We start from the raw sequence: 19,047 nt of genomic DNA, 5'->3' as shown, positions 1-19,047 counted from the left end.
GTAAGCTGAAAGCTGCATATGGCACACCTGCGTATCATGCAAGCACACTGTACTTCCTTGGAAATTGTGCAAGGAGGTTTCAGGTACTGTATCTCCTTTTACAACATTTTCCCCCCTTTTGTGCAACAACAGTTGTAGGGCACCAGGATATAGTTCTACCTCCCTGACCCAGAAAGCCACTGATTGGCTATTGGGGTAAATTTGGATGCTCTCCAGCTGTTGCTGCACAGCTGGAAAAAGGATAAACCTTTTTGACACTTAGTGTAAATATTCTAATGGACATTTATGCTCTGACAGTGGTCTATGTCACCAGGCATCCACCCATGAGTAAGCTCAAGTCCCATCCATATTTTACAAAGATCAATCCTACAGATACTTTACTTTCAAATCAGCTTGTTAGTTTTCTGCTGCCCATGGGAGCCACCTTGAATCCCATTTTGTGAGAAGGGCAGGATATAAATCTAATAAATAAATAAAAATGGTGCAATTACAAGAAGGAAATCTAGAGTAGGTTTTGTAGTGGGCAGGTGCATTTGATCTCCAGATTAACCCACAATCTTTTAATTTCATCCGGTTTGGTGCAAGATATACTGTGCAGAACTCCACCCAAAATATCCCCTTTGCCAAGACTCAGATCCTCTATTTTGCTAATGAAATCTGATGTGTCGCTAATGATTGATTTGGTTTTACAGACAAAAGGATTAAAAAAATAACCCATATTGGTTCAAAAAGTGAATCAGACCCAGACACTATAGGTGGTGGTCTTTCTGGTTTGTAAAGGTCACTTGTCAGTAGACGTATAGCATCTTGCTGTTTAACTCACTAAATTGTGGATCATTTTTTGTCTAAGACCTAGTTATGACATAGGGCCAAATAGCTGGAGATAAAAGATCTGTCTGGTTTTTAAAGTTTTAATTGCTGCATCAGGAGCAGGACTGGGGAAGGCCTCTGTATTTTATCACATGTTATCAACAGCAGATGGGAAGAATTTTCCTTGGGGAAGGGGATGTGAGAGAAATGGATTAATCTTTCCCTAGCTCTGCCAATGTCAGTTCCATTATTTCAGCCTCCTTGTTTCTGCTATTGTAATATTTTTTATGCAATGGCAGATCAGATTTCTTAAACTGTGTTGTAGTGTGCCTTCAAGATGATTTTGACTTATGGCAACCCTAAGGCAAACCTACTCTGGGGTTTTTGTGGCAAGATTTGTTCAGAGGAGATGTGCCATTGACTTCCCCTGAGGCTGAGAGCATGTGACTTGCCCAAGTGGGCTTCCATGGTTGAGCTGGGACTCGAACTCTGGCTATCTAGTATTGGATTATTGTTTTACTAAAATTGTAGCTGTAGTTTGAGAAGATCCCAACAAGTATGGCATTGGTGCAGTAGAGTGGTTGAGTAAAGGAACTGGGAGCTCCAGGTTTGAGACCTTACTGAAGCATGCAGGCTTCTTTTTGGACTAGTGACATGCTTTTAGGGCAACCTAAAAGCCTCAGAGGGATCCTGTCTTCACTTTCCAGAATACAGAAATGCCCCTGGGGTATTCTGGCCCCAATTCCCCCCCCCCCCCCACTTTCATTCTTTTGCTGGGGTTTTCGGCTCTTACAGTGAAAGACGGGCGGCTGAATTCGCACGCAGTCCCCATTTGTAGCCCGGCATTGTGGCTGTGGTCAAGATGAGGTTCCTAGCCACGTAATCCACGGTGAGAGCCTTATTCTAGCCAGAAACTTGTGCCTGTGAGGATCACAAGTCAAAGCAACTGTGAACGCTGTGAACTTTCACAGGGGAAAAAGGCATTTAAAGTATCATATGTTACTCTGCATAGGATATTCTATTATTAATATTCATTTTTTTCTTATCATGGGCAAGAAAAGATGTTTCAATCCATCATGCAGAAAAGAGGCTATTTCCCCCCATAATTTAGCACTTTTTTGTAAAAAATAAAATAAGTGCATATTTAAGTGCATAAGTGCAAAAAATTTGGGTTTTGTGTAAAAACCTGTCATTTTAAGCAGAAATTTTATTTTGTGCAAAACACACAGGTTTTTGTGCAAGTGGTGTAGTGGCTTGTGTGGGGGACCATGACTCAGGAGACCAGGATTCAAATCATGTCTTGACCATGTAAACCCTCTGGGTGATCTTGAGCAAGTCACATTCCCTCAATCTCAGGATGGCAATGGAAAACCCCCTCGGAATAAACTTGCCAAGGAAACTCCAAGATAGGTTTGACTTAAGTTCGCCGTAAGTTGGAAATGACTTGAAGGCACACAACATGAACAACAACAGCAAATTATAAAAATGTCCAAAAGTATGAAAAACCAGCAAAAATGCACAACAATCCCCATAAATGTACTCAGTGGGGATGGAAGTTTTGGCATCTGTTCTTGTGTACAAGAGTAGAACAAGCAGATATTTATTTACCTAGTATTGGGTGAGTCTTACTCAACCAGTGCCCCAGAGGACAGGATCAAAATTCAAAATGATCCTAATAGATAAGAAAGCTAACAGGCCAAAGTTAACAGAATGGATTTCAACATGGAGAAATGTAAGGTACTGTATTTAGGACGGAAAAATGAGATGCATAGATATAGGATAGGGGACACCAGGCTTAAATTGACTACGTGTGAAAGGGATGTAGGAGTCCTAGTAGACCATAAGTTGAACATAAGTCAACAGTGTGATTCGGCAGCTAAAAAGGCCAATGCAATTTTAGTGTGCATCAATAAAAGTATAGTATCTAGCTCATTGGGAAGTAATAATGTCACTCTATTCTGCCTTGCTCAGGCCCCACCTGGAATACAGTGTCCAGGTCTGGGCACCACAATTAAAAAAGGACATTGAGAAACTGGAGGGCAAAGGAGGGCAACCAAAATGGTGAAGTGTCTGAAAACCATGCCCTGTGAGGAGAAAGTAAGGGAGCTGGGGATGTTTAGCCTGGAGAAGAGAAGGTTAAGAGGTGATATGATAGCCCTGTTTAAGTATTTGAATGGATGCCATATTGAGGAGGGAGCAAGCTTGTTTCCTGCTGCTCCAGAGTATAGGACATGGAGCAATGGATGCAAACTCCAGGAAAAGCGATTCCACCTCAACATTAGGAGGAACTTCCTGACAGTAAGGGCTGTTCCACAGTGGAACACACTCCCTCAGACACAGGTCTCAGCTTCAGTTATGGGCTTAAATAAATTTATGCTAGGTATCCAGTTTGGGTGGTTGGACTCTCTCTAAGACCCTGGAGAGCTGTTGCTCATTGGAATATAGGTGTGATGCACAAATATTTACCATATATATTTGACTATGGGTCAACCTTATGTAAAAGTCAAAGGCAGGTTTTGGGGCCAAAATTATGGATTTTGATATGACCCATGGATAAATTGTAAAATTTAGCATCATGTACCAAACCAAACGATGAAGCAAAGGAAAATGATGGCAAAGAACCTACAAAATCCCAGGAGGCATAACTGTTTGTGCTCACCCTAAAGTCTGGATGGATGAAAGAGTAGGGAGGGGGTCAGTGCTTCCAGGATAGATTACACTCTTGCCTTTTACCAGGGGATGAATCCTTTTTAAAATAAGAGTCAAAGTACAGCACTTACATTGACCTGTGGATAAGTCAACTCAGATTTTTTTGGTCAATTTTTTGACTAAAATTTCTAGACTTATTCATGAGTATATACAGTAGCTATCCTATGATGCAGCTCCACATATGAACAGTTATAAGCAGTGGAGAGAGCTGAGATATCAGTACCTACCACAACCACCTGCACTGTACGCAAATTGCAGATCAGATCCTGAATCTGTATCGAAGGATTGTTATCTTTGGCCAAAGAAATTCCTTCTCCTCTTGAACAGATCAGCCAGGTAGCCTGTACCAGGAGCAAAGAAGAACACCTTTATTAGCACAAACCAGAATCTTACAAGCTTGCATTGTGCTGATACGGAAAGCTATAAACCGATGTGTACGGTACAAAGGTTCTCATGACTTCATTAGGCAAAAAATATCAGTTCACAATTAGCTTTAACAGTCAACAATAGGATATTTATTTAAACAGCATTGGTTAGTCCATGTTGCACAAGTATAACAGTAGATGATACAAAGAGTGGTGGGAGCAGTCATTCCTAGCAATTTCACAACAGCTGAAATGGTATTAATATAACAAACCCAGGTCAATTCTCACTGTTATCCTCACCCCCTCCATCAATATGGATGAACTCTGGTTTGCTAATGATCACTGACTCTGGGCCCTTAAATGTGGAAATTTCTTCATCTGCAGAACACCAAGCCTTGAGAGCGTGTAGTCCAGTGATTCTCAACCTTTCTAATGCTGCAACCCTGTAGTTCCTCATGTTGTGGTGACCCCCAACCATAACATTATTTTCGTCTTGGTTCCTAAGACCATTGGAAATGGGTGTTTAGTTCAACCCTCACAGGGGTCACAACCCACAGGTTGAGAAATCGTGATTTCAACTTTTAGATAAATCATTTAATTACTCTCAAGAGTTTGCTTACACAGTCTGTGATGAAATGTGTAGTGGATAAAAGCTGCCAGTTTCAGAAAAAGATTTTTTTCCAAGCCTCATGTTCCCATGTACATTAACCGTCTCCTGGAGGTGTCTGTGCAGACCATCAAGATACATGGAGAGTCCTGGGTTTTCATAAAGAATATTTCAGATACAGCTGGGTGCTTTGGGTAACAAAATCTCTTTTAAAAACATAAGAATTATGTGTGCATTACAAACACAAGCTGTTCTGAGCTACAGGGATCCATGTACAAGTTCTCCATCTACAAGAAGGGAAGGGGCAAAACCAGAGGTGTAGTGGACTCTTGTCTTGTGGCAAATATTTTCTCCATAGCTTGGTCTTTATGGGAAACGTAAGATCCATTAACTTTACAAAAGGCCTGATGCTGGTGGAGATTAAAATTGTCCTTACTGGACCGGTGATACAGATAGGCACAGCTACTTCCTTAGACACATCAGATACATAGCTACTTGCCAAAGTAGTTGGTACATTTTGGCAGCTGTTGTCTGTCCAACACTTCTCAAATACGTCTATCCTTATTAAGCTCTGCTGAGATACATTGCATGAAAACATAAGAGCAGTCTGCTAGGTCAAATCAAGGGCTCATTTTAGGTTGAATCCGCATTGTAGAAATAACCCAGTTTGATACTGCTTTAACTGCTGTGGCTCAATGTTGTGGAATTCTATGGTTTGTTGTGACACTAGAGCTCTCTAACAGGGAAGACTAAATGTCTCACAAAACTACACTTTCCAGAATTCCATAGCATGGAGCCATGGCAGTTAAAGCAGTATCAGCCTGGACTATTTCTGCAGTGCAGATGCAGCCTAACCAAGCATCTTGGAAGGAATTAGGGTTGCCCAGGCCAGGATTATCCCAGTCCCTGAAATGGCAGAGCCACAGATATAGGGGCCACATGACTTCACCAGAGGCAAGTTCTGACAATGTTAGAAGGGTGACACTAGGAGCATTAAGCATAGTACATTAAGTACCAAATACAGTCCTACAGTCATGCCATTAAAACAAAAAAAAAAGAAGTCTAAAAAATTATCCACAGACACACATACACTGGTTTGAGTGTTGGGCTATGATCCTGGTGATCATGGTTCAAATCCCCACTGAGCCATGAAATCCACTGAATGACCTTGGAGAAGTCACACTCTCTCAGCCTAAAGGAAAGGCAATGGCAAACCTCCTGTGAAGACATTTGCCAAGAAAATCCCATGATTGGGTCACTTTAGGGTTGCCATAAGTTGGAAATGATTTGAAGGCACACAACAACAATTTAACCACACTTTTCAAGGCAGTGTTTTCACCCTGAGATTCCTCCATCTCGCCAGGCGGAGAGGTTGAAATTCTCCTGATGGCAAACACATGTAAAACCCTGCTACACCAGTGTGTAGGGCAGTTTTTGGAGTAGTGTGCACTAGTGTTGAGATTACAGAGAAGGCTGTCTCCACGGGAAAATGTAAGGTACTGCACTTAGGGCGGAAAAATGAAATGCACAGATATAGGAAGAGGGACACCTGGCTGAATGAAACTACGTGTGAAAGGGATCTAGGAGTCCAAGTAGACCACAAGTTGAACATGAGTCAACAGTGTGATGCGGCAGCTAAAAAGGTCAATGCAATTTTAGGCTGCGTTAATACACATATAGTGTCGATGAAGGGAAGTAATAGTGCCACTATATTCTGATCTGGTCAGGTCCCACCTGGAATATTGTGTCCAGTTCTGGGCACCACAATTAAAAAAGGGCATTGAGAAAGTGGAGCGTGTCCAAAAGAGGGCGACTAAAATAGTGAAGGGTCTGGAAACGAGGAACGACTTAGGAAGCTGGGTATGTTTAGCCTTGAGAAGAGACGGTTAAGAGGTGATATGATAGACCTGTTTAAATATTTGGAGGGATGTCACCCTGATGATGGAGAAAGCTTGTTTTCCGCTGCTCCAGAGAATAGGAACCAGAACAATGGAGGCAAGCTCCAGGAAAAGAGATTCCAGCTCAACATTAGGAGGAACTTCCTGACAGTAAGAGCCGTTTGACAGTGGAAAACATTCCCTTGGAGAGTGGTGGAGTCTCCTTCCTTGGAGGTCTTTAAACAGAGGCTGGATGGCCATCTGTTTGGGATGCATTGATTGTGAGTTCCTGCATGGCAGAATGGGGTTAGACTGGATTCCCCTTGGGGTCTCTTCCAACTCTATGATTCTATGATTCATTGCCAGAAACAGCTACTCTGCTAGGGGAAGCTACTGACAAGACATTTTTATTTCTTACTGGATGACTTCCTATGTCATCCTTCTTCCCAACATTCAGTAATGACAGCGGCCATTTCACCCTTGCCACTAAGTTATGTCAGCCAACAAGGTGGTAATCATTGCTTCCACGTTGATGGCAGAATGAGGCAGTTCCCCGAGACAATAGATCCGTGTCTCCTAAACGTTTCCTATGTCGCAGACCCCTAAGAACTGTTTGATTAATATTCCCCCCCTACAAAAAATAATATCCCATTTGAAGTATTTTAACATCCAAAATCCACAAAACATTGATACCTTTAATGGGACAACCAACATCACAGAATATATGTTGCCAGCGTTCAAAGCTTCCTCAGCTTGTTCCTCAAGCAACGGTGTTGCAAAATCATACAGGAGGGGGGAAAATATGACGATCTTAGTCCCAAGCATGCATTTTACAAGATCTAGCTGTCATCAGTTCAAGTCATATTGAAGGGACATCCATGCAGGCAAGCCCTGCTCCTTCTGGTCATGTGGGAAATCAAAATTTAAGTTTCATTGGTAAGACAAAAAGAGATGCTGCTCTTGAGATCCAAATTGCCTCTGTCCTTTGTCAAGCTACAATCTCCTTTGTTAGGCAGGAGAGTACCAATTTTTTTTGGTGCTGTTTTGATAAAACACACCAAGTGTAATCTACAACCAGAAGAGAATGAAAGAAAATGACGTGATGCAGAAGGAGAGAAATAACCAGGCGCCTATAGTTTTTTGTGGGTTTTTTGGGCTATGTGACCACGTTCTAAAAGAGTTTATTATTAAGTGCTGACTACAATTGTTCACACCTAATCAAACACAACACACACACACAGGGTGACCGGATGTCCTAACCACCAAGGACAAAGCACCTCAAAATGTCTGCCCTTCAATAAAAATGTAGGACATTACCAAATTAAAAACTACAAACATTAGAATCATAGAATTATAGAATAATAGAGTTGGAAGAGACCACAAGGGCCATCCAGTCCAACCCCCTGCCATGCAGGAAATCCAACTCAAAGCATCCCCGACAGATGGCCATCCAGCCTCCGTTTGAAGACCTCCAAGGAGAGAGACTCCACTACACTCCAAGGGAGTTTGTTCCACTGTCGAACAGCCCTTACTGTCAGGAGGTTCCTCCTAATGTTGAGGTGGAATCTCTTTTCCTGGAGTTTACATCCATTGCTCTGGGTCCTAGTCTCTGGAGAAGCAGAAAACAAGCTTGCTCCCTCCTCAATATGACATCCCTTCAAATATTTAAATAGGGCTATCATATCACCTCTTAACCTTCTCTTCTCCAGGCTAAACATCCCCAGCTCCCTAAGGCGTTCCTCATAGGGCATGGTTTCCAGACCCTTCACCATTTTTGTCTCCCTCCTTTGGACACGCTCCAGTTTCTCAGTGTCCTTTTTGAATTGTAGTGCCCAGAACTGGACACAATATTCCAGGTGGGGCCTGACCAAAGCAGAATATAGTGGCACTATTACTTCCCTTGATCTCTAGACACTATACTTCTATTGATGCAGCCTAGAATTGCATTGGCCTTGTTAGCTGCCACATCGCACTGTTGACTCATGTTCAACTTGTGGTCTACTTGGACTCCTAGATCCCTTTCACATGTTGTCTCCTTAAGCCAGATGTCCCCCATCCTATATCTGTGCATTTCATTTTTCCGCCCTAAGTGCAGTACCTTACATTTCTCCCTGTTGAAATTAATTTTGTTAGCTGTGGCCCAGTTTTCTAGTCTGTTCAGGTAATTTTGAATTTTGATTCTGTCCTCTGGAGTATTAGCTACTCCTCCTAATTTGGTGTCATCTGCAAATTTGATAAGTATGCTCCCATTTCTGTCATCCAAGTCATTGATAAAGATGATGAATAGCACTGGGCCCAGGACAGAGCCCTGTGGGACCCCACGGGTCACTTCTCTCCAGGATGAAAAGGAGCCATTGTTGAGCACCCTTTGCGTTCGGCCGGTCAACCAATTACAAATCCATGTAACAGTTGTCTAGCCCACATTTTACAAGCTTGTTTGCAAGAATGTCATGGGGAACTTTGTCAAAAGCCTTACTGAAATCAAGATATACTATATCCACAGCATTCCCTTCATCTAACAAGCTGGTAACTTTATCAAAGAACGAGATAAGATTTGTCTGGCATGACTTCTTTCTCTGAAACCTGGGTAGACTTTTTGTGATTGTGGCATTGCTTTCTAGATGTTCACAGACTTTCTGTTTAATGATCTGCTCCAGAATCTTTCCTGGTATTGAGGTCAGACTAACTGGACGATAATTGTTTGGATCCTCTTTTTTTCCCCTTTTGAAGATGGGGACAATGTTTGCTCTCCTCCAGTCTGCTGGGACTTCTGTTCTCCAGGAGTTCTCAAAGATTATTGCCAAGGGCTCCGATATTACATTTACCAGTTCTTTTAATACCCTTGGATGGAGTCCATCTGGTCCTGGAGACTTAAATTTATTTAGATTAACAAGGTATTCCTCTACTATCTCTTTACTTATTCTGTACTGAAATTCCCTTATTCTGTCCTCTGCTCCATTATCCTCAGGTTGAGTACCCTTTTCCTTTTCTGAGAAGACTGAGGCAAAGAAAGTGTTGAGTAATTCTGCCTTTTCTCTGTCTTCTGTTAGCATTTTGCCATCTTCTCCACGCAGTGGCCCTACCGTTTATTAATATAAATGTATATGCATGCTTCCTAAATCATGCTTTAATTAAATGAATTAATAAATATATAAATAAATAAATTTTATTTCTTTCCCACCTGCCTCAGGGCTGAAAGAGGGGTACAGTTAGATCTCCCTTAAATCCTTTCCTCTGTTTCCAGTGTTCAGAGTGAATGAGGCTGGCCAGTGGTCATATATATCATGGTTTCCAGAAGTACAGAAATATGTCAAATCCTAACCAGGTTTTAGTCTGAAGTTTAAAAGGTATAAAACTGGACCAAGAAACCCGTATACAATTTACAAGAATAATAATGAAGCCTCTATCCCAAAGATATGAACACCTGTTAATTCCACAAGAGCAAATATTTCACAAGCGAAGCCATTACAGATAGATATGTATTTTATTTATCATTTATTTATTTCATTTATATTCCGCCTGTTCCCCGGAGGGACCCAAGGCGGCTCACACATAAAACCTTTGTTATAAAATTCAAACAATTAAAACGTCTATATATAAAATCATATAAAATATACACAATATAATATAAAATATTGCACCATAGTTTCTAGATAATACAGTATTTGGATTAAAGGTTTGTCCTTAGAATTATTTTTTCTCTAGATTCTTTGTAATCTGAGGAAGACCTTGAAACTGAAATGGATGTTATCCAGAAGTCCATCTTATTGTCCATGTATGAATGTTGTTGTATGTTATCTATATTGTCTTGTGTCTTTTATGATTCTATATTGTTCCTTTTAACTTTTGTAACCAATTTTTAAACTGTTTTTGTTTTAATTTTTCTAAGCTGCCTTGGATCCCATTTTGGGAGAAAGGTGGGATATAAGTGCAATAACAACAACAACAACAACAACAATACAGTTACAATAAATGTTATTTGATTATTATTATTAGTCATCACTTTTTTAAAAAAATATATGTTATTCTGATTCTGTTATCACTTTATATTCATCATTATTCCTAACTGTTTGAGGTTGCTTTAACTACCATGTGTCAATACTATGAAATCCTGGGGTTTGTAGTTTGTTGTGGCCCCGGAGATCTCTGAAAGAGAAGGCAAAATATCTCACAAAACTACAAATCCTAGAATTCCATAGCACTGAGTGATGGCCATTAAAGCGGTTTCAAAATGCTCTGTTCCTGCAGTGCAGATGCAGCTCTATTATTTGTATACTTTTTTGGTCCAATCATATCTCTTTATAAACTTAGAAAACATTATATATATTACCATCGCCTCTGTTCCTGGTTTTTGGCACCTCTGGTGCTATATGTACATTGTTGTTGTTGTGTGCCTTCAAGTCATTTCTGACTTAAGACAATCTTAAGGTGAACCTATCACAGGTTTTTCTTGGCAAGTTTCTTTGGAGGGGGTTTGCCTTTGCCATCCTCTGAGGCTGAGAGAGTGTGACTTGCCCAAGGTTAACCAGTGGGTTCTTGTGACAGGGCCAGAATTCAAACCCTGGTCTCCAGAGTCCTAGTCTAACATTCAAACTACTACACCACACTGGTTTCTTTATAAAAATCCACCTTTCTTGAAAGTTCCTGGACTTTCAAGGAACCACCTGAACCACTGAACATATTTGGGGATAGGCATCAGCACCTTAGAAAGCTCCCCTGGGAAGTTCAGACTAAAAGAGGGAGCAGAGACTCTGTCCAAGTGATATTGTAGGTATTAATCTCAACTTTTGAAGAGCCATCTGGGGTGCTGAACATATTCAAGGATAGATTTAAACCCCTTGGATAGCCTGTGGGAAGTTCAAACTAAAACACAGAGCAGTGATACACTGACCTAGTGACATTGCAAGTTTTAAGTCCAAACTTTAAAGCCAGTGTCTGAAGGTGGCCAGAATATTCCAGGCTGCTCCAATTGCCCAGCATCACTCTGGAGTGCTCTGAATTTTCCTGGAAGATCCAGAACAAATTGTGAGCTTTTAAAAACTGGATTAAGGAAGGGATGGCCTGGATTTGGTGCAGAACTGGTTTTCCCACTTGAACATAGTCTACACTCAAATTGGGACTTTAGCCAGACTTGTATGGTCAGGGCAACACAACATTGGGGGGGGGGGCTGATATAAATTGCTCATGTAGCCTGAGAGACTGAACACATCTGGGGACTTCAGTACTTTGGATAGCTCTGGTAGGATGTTCTGACTAAAAGGTGGAGACACCAACTTAGTGATGTCAAAGTCACCAGTGTCCATTGGCAAGTGTAATGGCTGGTGTAACCAAAACTGGTGGCACATCCTCCACTTCCATGGAGAAAGCAGAACTGTTGGAAGATTTAGGAATACCATGGTTTCTAGAAGTACAGAAATCCTGGGCGGGGAGAGATCACCTTCTGGACAGTTGTTGTTGTTAACCAAGCTTGAGTTGATCTCAACCCATGGCGACCCCATGGATGAGACATTTCCAAGACTCCCTGTCCTCCACTGTTCCGCTCAGTTCCTGCAATGTCACATCTGTGACCTTCTTAACAGAGTCCATCCATCTAGCATGTGGCTTTCCTCTCTTTTTGCTTCACTCCACCTTTCCTAGCATTATTGTTTATTATTATTATTATTATTATTATTATTATTTATTTATTGATATAGCGCCATAGGTTTTGCACAGCACTTTAGAGTCATAAAAACAATATAAAACCTGCCCATGGCATACAATCTAAAATCACAAAATGTAAGATATACAGTAAATAAACAATCTGTCAGGTTAAAATAGCTATAAAACTATAAACTATAAACTAACAATACACCCTCAATCAGGATTATCAAACTGCAGTCTGAAATGCTTTCATAAACAGAAAGGTCTTTAGTTCAGACTTAAAATTAGCTAGAGAAGTAATGATCTGTAGGTGTTTGGGAAAGCAGTTCCAGGAATATGGTGTGGCAAGTGAGAAAGGGTGAATCCAGTCCAGGGAAGAAGAAATCCTTGGCTGGTTCAGGAGACCCAAGTCCATGGATCGCAAAACCCGAACAGAATTGTAGAAAGGGATAAGAGAGGACAGATTGGGGTAGGGGGGGCTAAACTGTGCAGAGCTTTTAAAGTTAAAATAAGAAGTTTATATCGTATCCTTAAAGGAATGGGGAGCCAGCGGAGAAATGTTAACAGTGGGGTGATATGGTCAAAATGCCAGGCCAAAAAGATAATCCTAACAGCAGAGTGTTGGATGGAAACCAAAGGACTAAGGTGGAACAAAGGTAGCCCCATCAAAAGAAGGTTGCAGTAGTCAGGGTGAGAGATAACCAGGGCATGAACCAAAGTCTTAGCGGTGGAAACTGAAAGAAAGGTCTGATTTTAGCAATATTATAAAGGAAAAATTGGCAAGATTTGACTGTGGCCTGGACCTGTGGAATAAACAACAAAAAGAATAAAAAATTAAACCAAGGCTACATGCTTCCTTCACAGGATGGATGGGAATATTATTGATCATGATTTAAAATGTATATTGTGAAGTAAGTTTTGATGGAAAAATAAGTAGTTCTGTTTTAGTCATGTTAAGTTTTAAGTACTGATGAAGCATCCATGTTGATATTTTCCAATGAGTTGTGCCTTCCCATGATGTGGCCAAAGTACGACAGCCTCACTTTGGTCATCTTGGCTTCCAGGGAGATTTCTGGCTTGATCTGGTATAGGACCCATTTATGTGTCTTTTTGATGTCTACAGTATCCTCAGCGCTCTTCTCCAGTACCACATCCCAAATAAATTTATTTTCTTCCTATCTTCTTTCTTAACTGTCCAGCTCTCACATCCATAATGGTAATAGGGAATACAATGGCTTGTATGATTCTGACTTTTGTGCTCAATTGTGTATCTTTGCATTTTAGGATCTTTTCTAGTTCCTTGATAGCTAGTCTGCCCATTCTTAATCTTCTTCTGGTTTCCAAGTTGCAGTCCCTGTTCCTATCAATGTTTGATCCCAGATACGAGAACATTTTTACTATTTCTATTTACTCATTTTCTGGGATCAATTTACCAGGGACAGATACCTCCCCCACAATAGTGTTGTGACAACTGTTCCGGAGACTGCCAACTGGCCAAGAATGTTAATGGAATGGCTGGAATCCTGAAGAAGGAACACTCCATACTGAAACATTTTGTTGCAGTTCTGCTTATTTCTGTCAGTCCTTCTTTAACTCTTCAGTGTCATCATTCTTTCTCTCTTTTTCGCTTTCAGAAATAGATGTTTGGATGAGCAAGAAGGAGGAGAAATATCATCCCCCGAGGCCTGAGGAAATGGATCCACCAGAGATATGGTTTAGAAGAGAGATCCAGGATCCAGGTTCCAGAAGTTATAATGGGGCAGAAGCCTCACAGGAGCACCAAGGAAGCCAACCCTTCCTTGTTGTGGATGTGAATGAGGACAAGACCCTCCAAAACAATCAAATAATAAACATGGATTCAAAGGAAAGGATTTGTCAAAACCCATATGTGGGAAAGAATCCATATACATGTTCAGACTGTGGGAAAGCCTTCACTGTGAGATCCAGGCTTCTGGCACACTCGAGAACTCATGAAGAAAACAAAATGTACCAATGCACAAACTGTGAGAAGAGTTTTAATAAGAAATCATGTCTCAGTAACCACCAGAGAATCCACACTGGAGACAAGACATTTACCTGCTTTGAATGCGGGAAGTCATTTCAGGTGAGTTCACTCCTTATCCTCCATCAGAGGATCCACACTGGGGAGAAGCCGTATGTGTGTTCAGATTGTGGGAAAACTTTCCGGTTGAAATCGAGCCTCAATGTTCACGCGAGAACTCACACAGGGGAAAAGCCGTACAAGTGCTCACATTGCGGAAGACGCTTCAGCGTCAGATCAAGCCTCGTGGCCCATGAGAGGATACACACTGGAGAGAAGCCCTACAAATGTTCAGAGTGTGGCAAAAACTTCCGTCGGAGTTCAGAACTTTTTGTTCACCAGAGTAGACATGCAGGTGAAAAACCATACCAGTGTTCTGTCTGCGGGATGCATTTTGGTGAAACATCAAAGCTCATTACACATTACAGAATCCACACAGGTGAGAAACCATATACATGTTCCGAATGTGGGAAGAGCTTCAGCCAGAGCTCGTACCTTAATAATCATCATAGAATTCACACTGGTGAGAGGCCCTATGCGTGCTCTGAATGTGGCAAAACTTTCCGAGTGAGCTCCTGCTTTAAGAAACACCAGAGAATCCATACAGGAGAGAAACCTTTCCAGTGCCCGGTATGTGGGAAAAGCTTTAGCGTAAGCTCACACCTCCATGCTCACCTGAGAACCCATAGAGGAGAAAAACCCCACAAGTGTTCACTCTGTGAAAAAGCATTCGGTACTCGGTCAAACCTCAGCAGACATCAGAGAATCCATACCGGAGAGAAACCATATGAATGTTCAATCTGTGGCCAAAAATTCCGTGGGAGCTCCGGCCTCTTAGCACATGAGAGAACCCACACAGGAGAGAAGCCGTACAAATGCCTGGACTGTGGAAAGGGCTTTTGCCAGAGCTCCGATCTTACTACTCATCAGAGAGTTCACACTGGGGAGAAGCCCTATAAATGTTTTGTGTGCGGAAAAAGCTTCAGCCAGAGCTCCAATCTGACATGCCACCAGAAAAGCCATGTTGGTGGAAGTGGCTAGAGCAGGAATGGTCAAATGCTGGAGGTTAGGGGCCCACACTGTGTCCCCAGGAGACCTTGGAGGGCCATCACCATATCCCCTAAATAAATAAATACATAAATAAAATTGCTTTCAAACTGGAGCATGTTCAAAGGAGGGCGATCAAAATAGTTTAGAAACCATGGCTTATGAGGAGAGACTTAGGGAGCTGTGTATGTTTAGCCAAGAGAAGAGATGGTAAGAGGTGATATGATAGCCCTGTTTAAATATTTGAAGGGGTGTCACATTGAGGATGGAGCAAGCTTGTTTTCTGCTGCTTCAGAGACTAGGACCCGGAACAATGGATGCAAGCTCCAGGAGCAGAGATTCCAGCTCAACTTTAAGAGGAACGTCCTGACACTCAGAGTTGTTTGACAGTGGAACACACTGCCTCAGAGAGTGGTAGAATCTCCTTTTTTGGAGGTCTTTAAACAGAGGCTGGATGGCCATCTGTCACAGGGAGTGCTTTGATTGAGAGTTCCTGCATGGCAGAATGGGGTTAGACTGCATGGCCCTTGTGGTCTCTTCCAGCTCTATGATTCAAATATCCCCACTCTTGAGCTGATATGGGGGGCATTTTGCATGTTGTTGGGGACCCTGTTCTGTTTTAGGCCCACAAAAATTATTCGCATGTCACATTTGAGGGCATTCTGGTGTGTGTGTGTGTGTTTTAATTTAAAAAAACAACAACTATGCAGTTTGACACTACTTTAACCTCCATGGCTCAATGTTATGGAATTTTGGGAATTGCAGTTTTGAGAAACATTTAACCTTCTCTGTCAGAGCTCTGGCGCCACAACAAACTGCAGCTCCCGGAATTTAATAGCACTGAGTCACGCTAGTTAAAGTGGTATCGAACTGCATTATTTCTGAAGTGCAGATGCAGCCCTAATAGCTGAAATAGAATACTAGTCAGCATGTTTTATTTAGCATAAGGCTTTCTGGATTCCAGCCAACTTCAGACCTCTGATGTTGCGGGCTAGGTCTCTTCCAACTCTATGATTCTATGGTTCTAAGTATTAAAATGTTGTCAACCTGGATTTTTTCTGCAGTGCGGATGCAGGTTTAGTCAAGTATACTTTAAGCAATCTCCCCTGGCTTGAGACTTCCCAAAACCTGAAGGAAACCATTGCCAGGAGAATGGATCCCTTCTGTACATGAGGCCGATACCTTGTAAAGTAGGTTGGGAAAGGGGAAATTATGACTGTGATTGTCATCATCATCATCACCCTCATGATACAGGTCACCTAAGGCGTGACTCAGAGTGCATCCACATGCAGTTTGACAGCACTTTAAGCACTGTAGCTCCAGGCTCTGGAATCCTGGGATGTGTAGTTTTACAATTTCTTTACCTTTCTCTGCCAGAGTGCCTCAACAAAGCTACAAATCCCAGATTTCCATAGCATTGAGACATGGCACTTAAAGTGGTGTCAATCTAGATTATTTCTGCAGTGTAGATGTTCCCTCAAAGAAAGAAGAAAGCAACCAGAAAAGGTTAAAGGAAACACAGATAGGTTCTCCTCCATTGCTTTTTGGCTCTCCTAGCAGGGAGGGGAAGGGAGGGTGTCCTGTGATGGCATTTGGATACAAATCCCATAATCCACATGGCTGCTCTGGGGATGATGGGGCACTGTAGTCCAAGCCATGGTATTGTGGTTTGAGCATTGGACTCTGACTATGGAGACTGGGCTTTGAATCCCACCTTGGCCATGGAAACCCATTGGGCAGGGTGACCAGACACATCCTCTTTTTCCAGGACTTGTCCTCCATTCAAGCCTTATGTCTAGGAGGAATTCCCAAATGTCTTCCATTTTGAACAGGACCAAGAAGCATGGATGTCTATTTACAATGAGTATTTCCATTATAATGACTTCTAATGATGGTTTTTGGCTTTTCTTTGGTCATGACTTCCATTCTTCTTAAATGCCCTACATTTTCATGGTTCTTTCTCTCCTTTGCAGTGATGATCTTTGGTCATCCTGCCACTGAGTGACTTTGGGCTAGTCACACTCTCTCAGCCTCAGAAGATGACTGCTATAGGTCAGAAATGACTTGGAGGCCTACAACAACAAAGTCCAAGGATAATTGTGGCTGCAGGAGAACCTTCCTCTGAGTCTTGGAGAGACTAGAGGCTCATTGCTTTGGAAATTAATGGGTTAAAGTGAAAAAGCTGTTTTGAATCTTCCCTAGAGCGGCCAGATGATAAAAGGATGAGGGTTGATGGGATGTTGGAGGACCTGGCATGGGATGGTCGGATCTACCTGCAAGGAAGACAAATAGAAGGGGAGGCCTGCAGAGGTAAGCCTGCCAAAAAGCAGGGTGGCCAGGCATGCCCTCCTTTTCCAGGACATGTCCTACATTTCAGCCTCCCGCACAGGAAGAATTCTAAAAGGTCCTCCATTCTGAGCATGCATTTATTTTTATATGTGTGTGTTTTAGTTTTTAATGTTGCCATGCCCTCCATGTCTCTGTCATGTCCTACAATTTCACAGGGCCTTGCCATCCTTTGCACTGGAGGACCTCTGTGCAAATGAGGAAATCTGAAAGGAAAGGGGGAGTCTGCAGTGGTGAGGAGTAAGCAGCCCAGTTGAAAAGAGTGGGGTTTGTTTGCTTCTTGGCAGAAATGGGGGGAATAGGAGAAAGCACCCCCCTCCCATATCTTTGCTCCACTTTGGGAATGCTGTGGGGGGCAGGCACGAATTCCAGGTGATATTGGAATTTGGAAAAAGGACTCTTGGATTAGATTTTAATTGAAATTTATTATGAAATACCCATTCTCCCCCCAAAATAGCTATGGTACATAATAATGAATTCTTACCTCTTAGAAATAAGCTATCCCCCATTGGATATAAAAAGACTAGGCCTGTTACAGATTGTCAAAATAAAGCTGCTTCGGGTCTCTTTGGAGGTATGCTGTTTAAATGATGCATGGGTCCTAAGAGTCTGGGGGTCACACCAAAGCCACACTCCATTCCTAAGCACTGGAGTGCAGCTTTGGTGCAGCTTCCGGATTCTTAGGGTGCATGCATCATTTAAACAGCATACCTCCAAAGAGACCCAAAGCAGCTTTATTTTGACAGTCTGTAACAGGTTACCTTTTGCAAGCCACTTTATCCAACTTGTTAGCAATGGTTTTCAGGTGGAACAAAATACCACTTAAATACCTTCAAGGAGCATTGCCTTTTCTACGCTTCAAATGCTCCTTGTATAAACAAAATCTCCCACAAACTGAAACCCTAGACATGGCTGAAAGCACTTGTAGCAAACATAAAAGTTTAAACAATCACATTGCTATGCAGAATTATAATACTGATATCCATAAAGCTAATTTAACTTAATCTTGCAGATTGGCCATGATTTTATATTAACACCTAATGCCAGTATAAACCATAGGAGAAACATCACCTATATAGTCTTCATGGAGGATGCCTCTCCAGGAAGGATATCCCAAAACGTGGGAGCAGCCACCAAGAAGGCCCTCTCCAATGTTTGTTCCAGATTTAAACATGATAGAGAAAAAGGACTCCCCAGAAGGTCTCAAACATAGGCAGTCCTTTGGCTTGAACCAGCAGGACTCTTCTGCATTTCATATTTTTCTGTTTGACAACAGGGTTTTCTGCGGCTGAGAGTGTGTGGTTTCCATGGCTGAGCAGGGAATCAAACCCTGATCTCCAGAGTTGTAGACCAATGCTCAAACCACTACACCACAATGGTTCTTGTTTGTGACAATTGATAAAAACACTTTAAAGCAACCCAAGATAACTGAAATGAATGTAGCAACAAAGCAAGCTGTGGTTGGACTGCAACTCTCAGCCAGCATAACTAGTGGTGAAGAATGCTGGGAGGTGAACACAGTCAGCAAGCATCAAGCTAGTGAACATTGACAATGGGGGGATGCAAGCAGTGCAGACGTCAGCAGGCCTTCAGAAGGATTTTAAG

At 42.0% G+C, this 19,047-nt stretch overlaps 2 protein-coding genes across 2 annotated transcripts in view; both read left to right on the top strand.

Annotated features, from left to right (window-relative positions):
* Positions 1–15,214, top strand: part of LOC149320685 (uncharacterized) — a 33,934-nt gene extending 18,720 nt beyond the window's left edge. The window contains exon 6 of the mRNA XM_089500156.1: positions 13,643–15,214. Coding sequence (XP_089356282.1) covers positions 13,643–15,090 — 1,448 coding nt within the window. The 3' untranslated portion in view covers positions 15,091–15,214. The remainder of the gene's footprint in view (positions 1–13,642) is intronic.
* A 2,150-nt stretch (positions 15,215–17,364) lies between these two features.
* LOC149320684 (uncharacterized) overlaps positions 17,365–19,047 on the top strand; it is a 29,266-nt gene continuing 27,583 nt past the window's right edge. Inside the window, exon 1 of the mRNA XM_089503112.1 lies at positions 17,365–17,406. The gene's annotated coding sequence lies outside the window, so the exon portion shown is untranslated. The remainder of the gene's footprint in view (positions 17,407–19,047) is intronic.

Source organism: Sceloporus occidentalis, unplaced genomic scaffold (genome assembly GCF_023333645.1).
Source record: "Sceloporus occidentalis isolate IW3139 unplaced genomic scaffold, rSceOcc1.0.p SCAF_1, whole genome shotgun sequence".
NCBI lineage: Eukaryota > Metazoa > Chordata > Lepidosauria > Squamata > Phrynosomatidae > Sceloporus > Sceloporus occidentalis.
The sequence above is the reverse complement of the archived record's forward strand: the minus strand, read 5'-3'. Positions and strand labels throughout refer to the sequence as shown.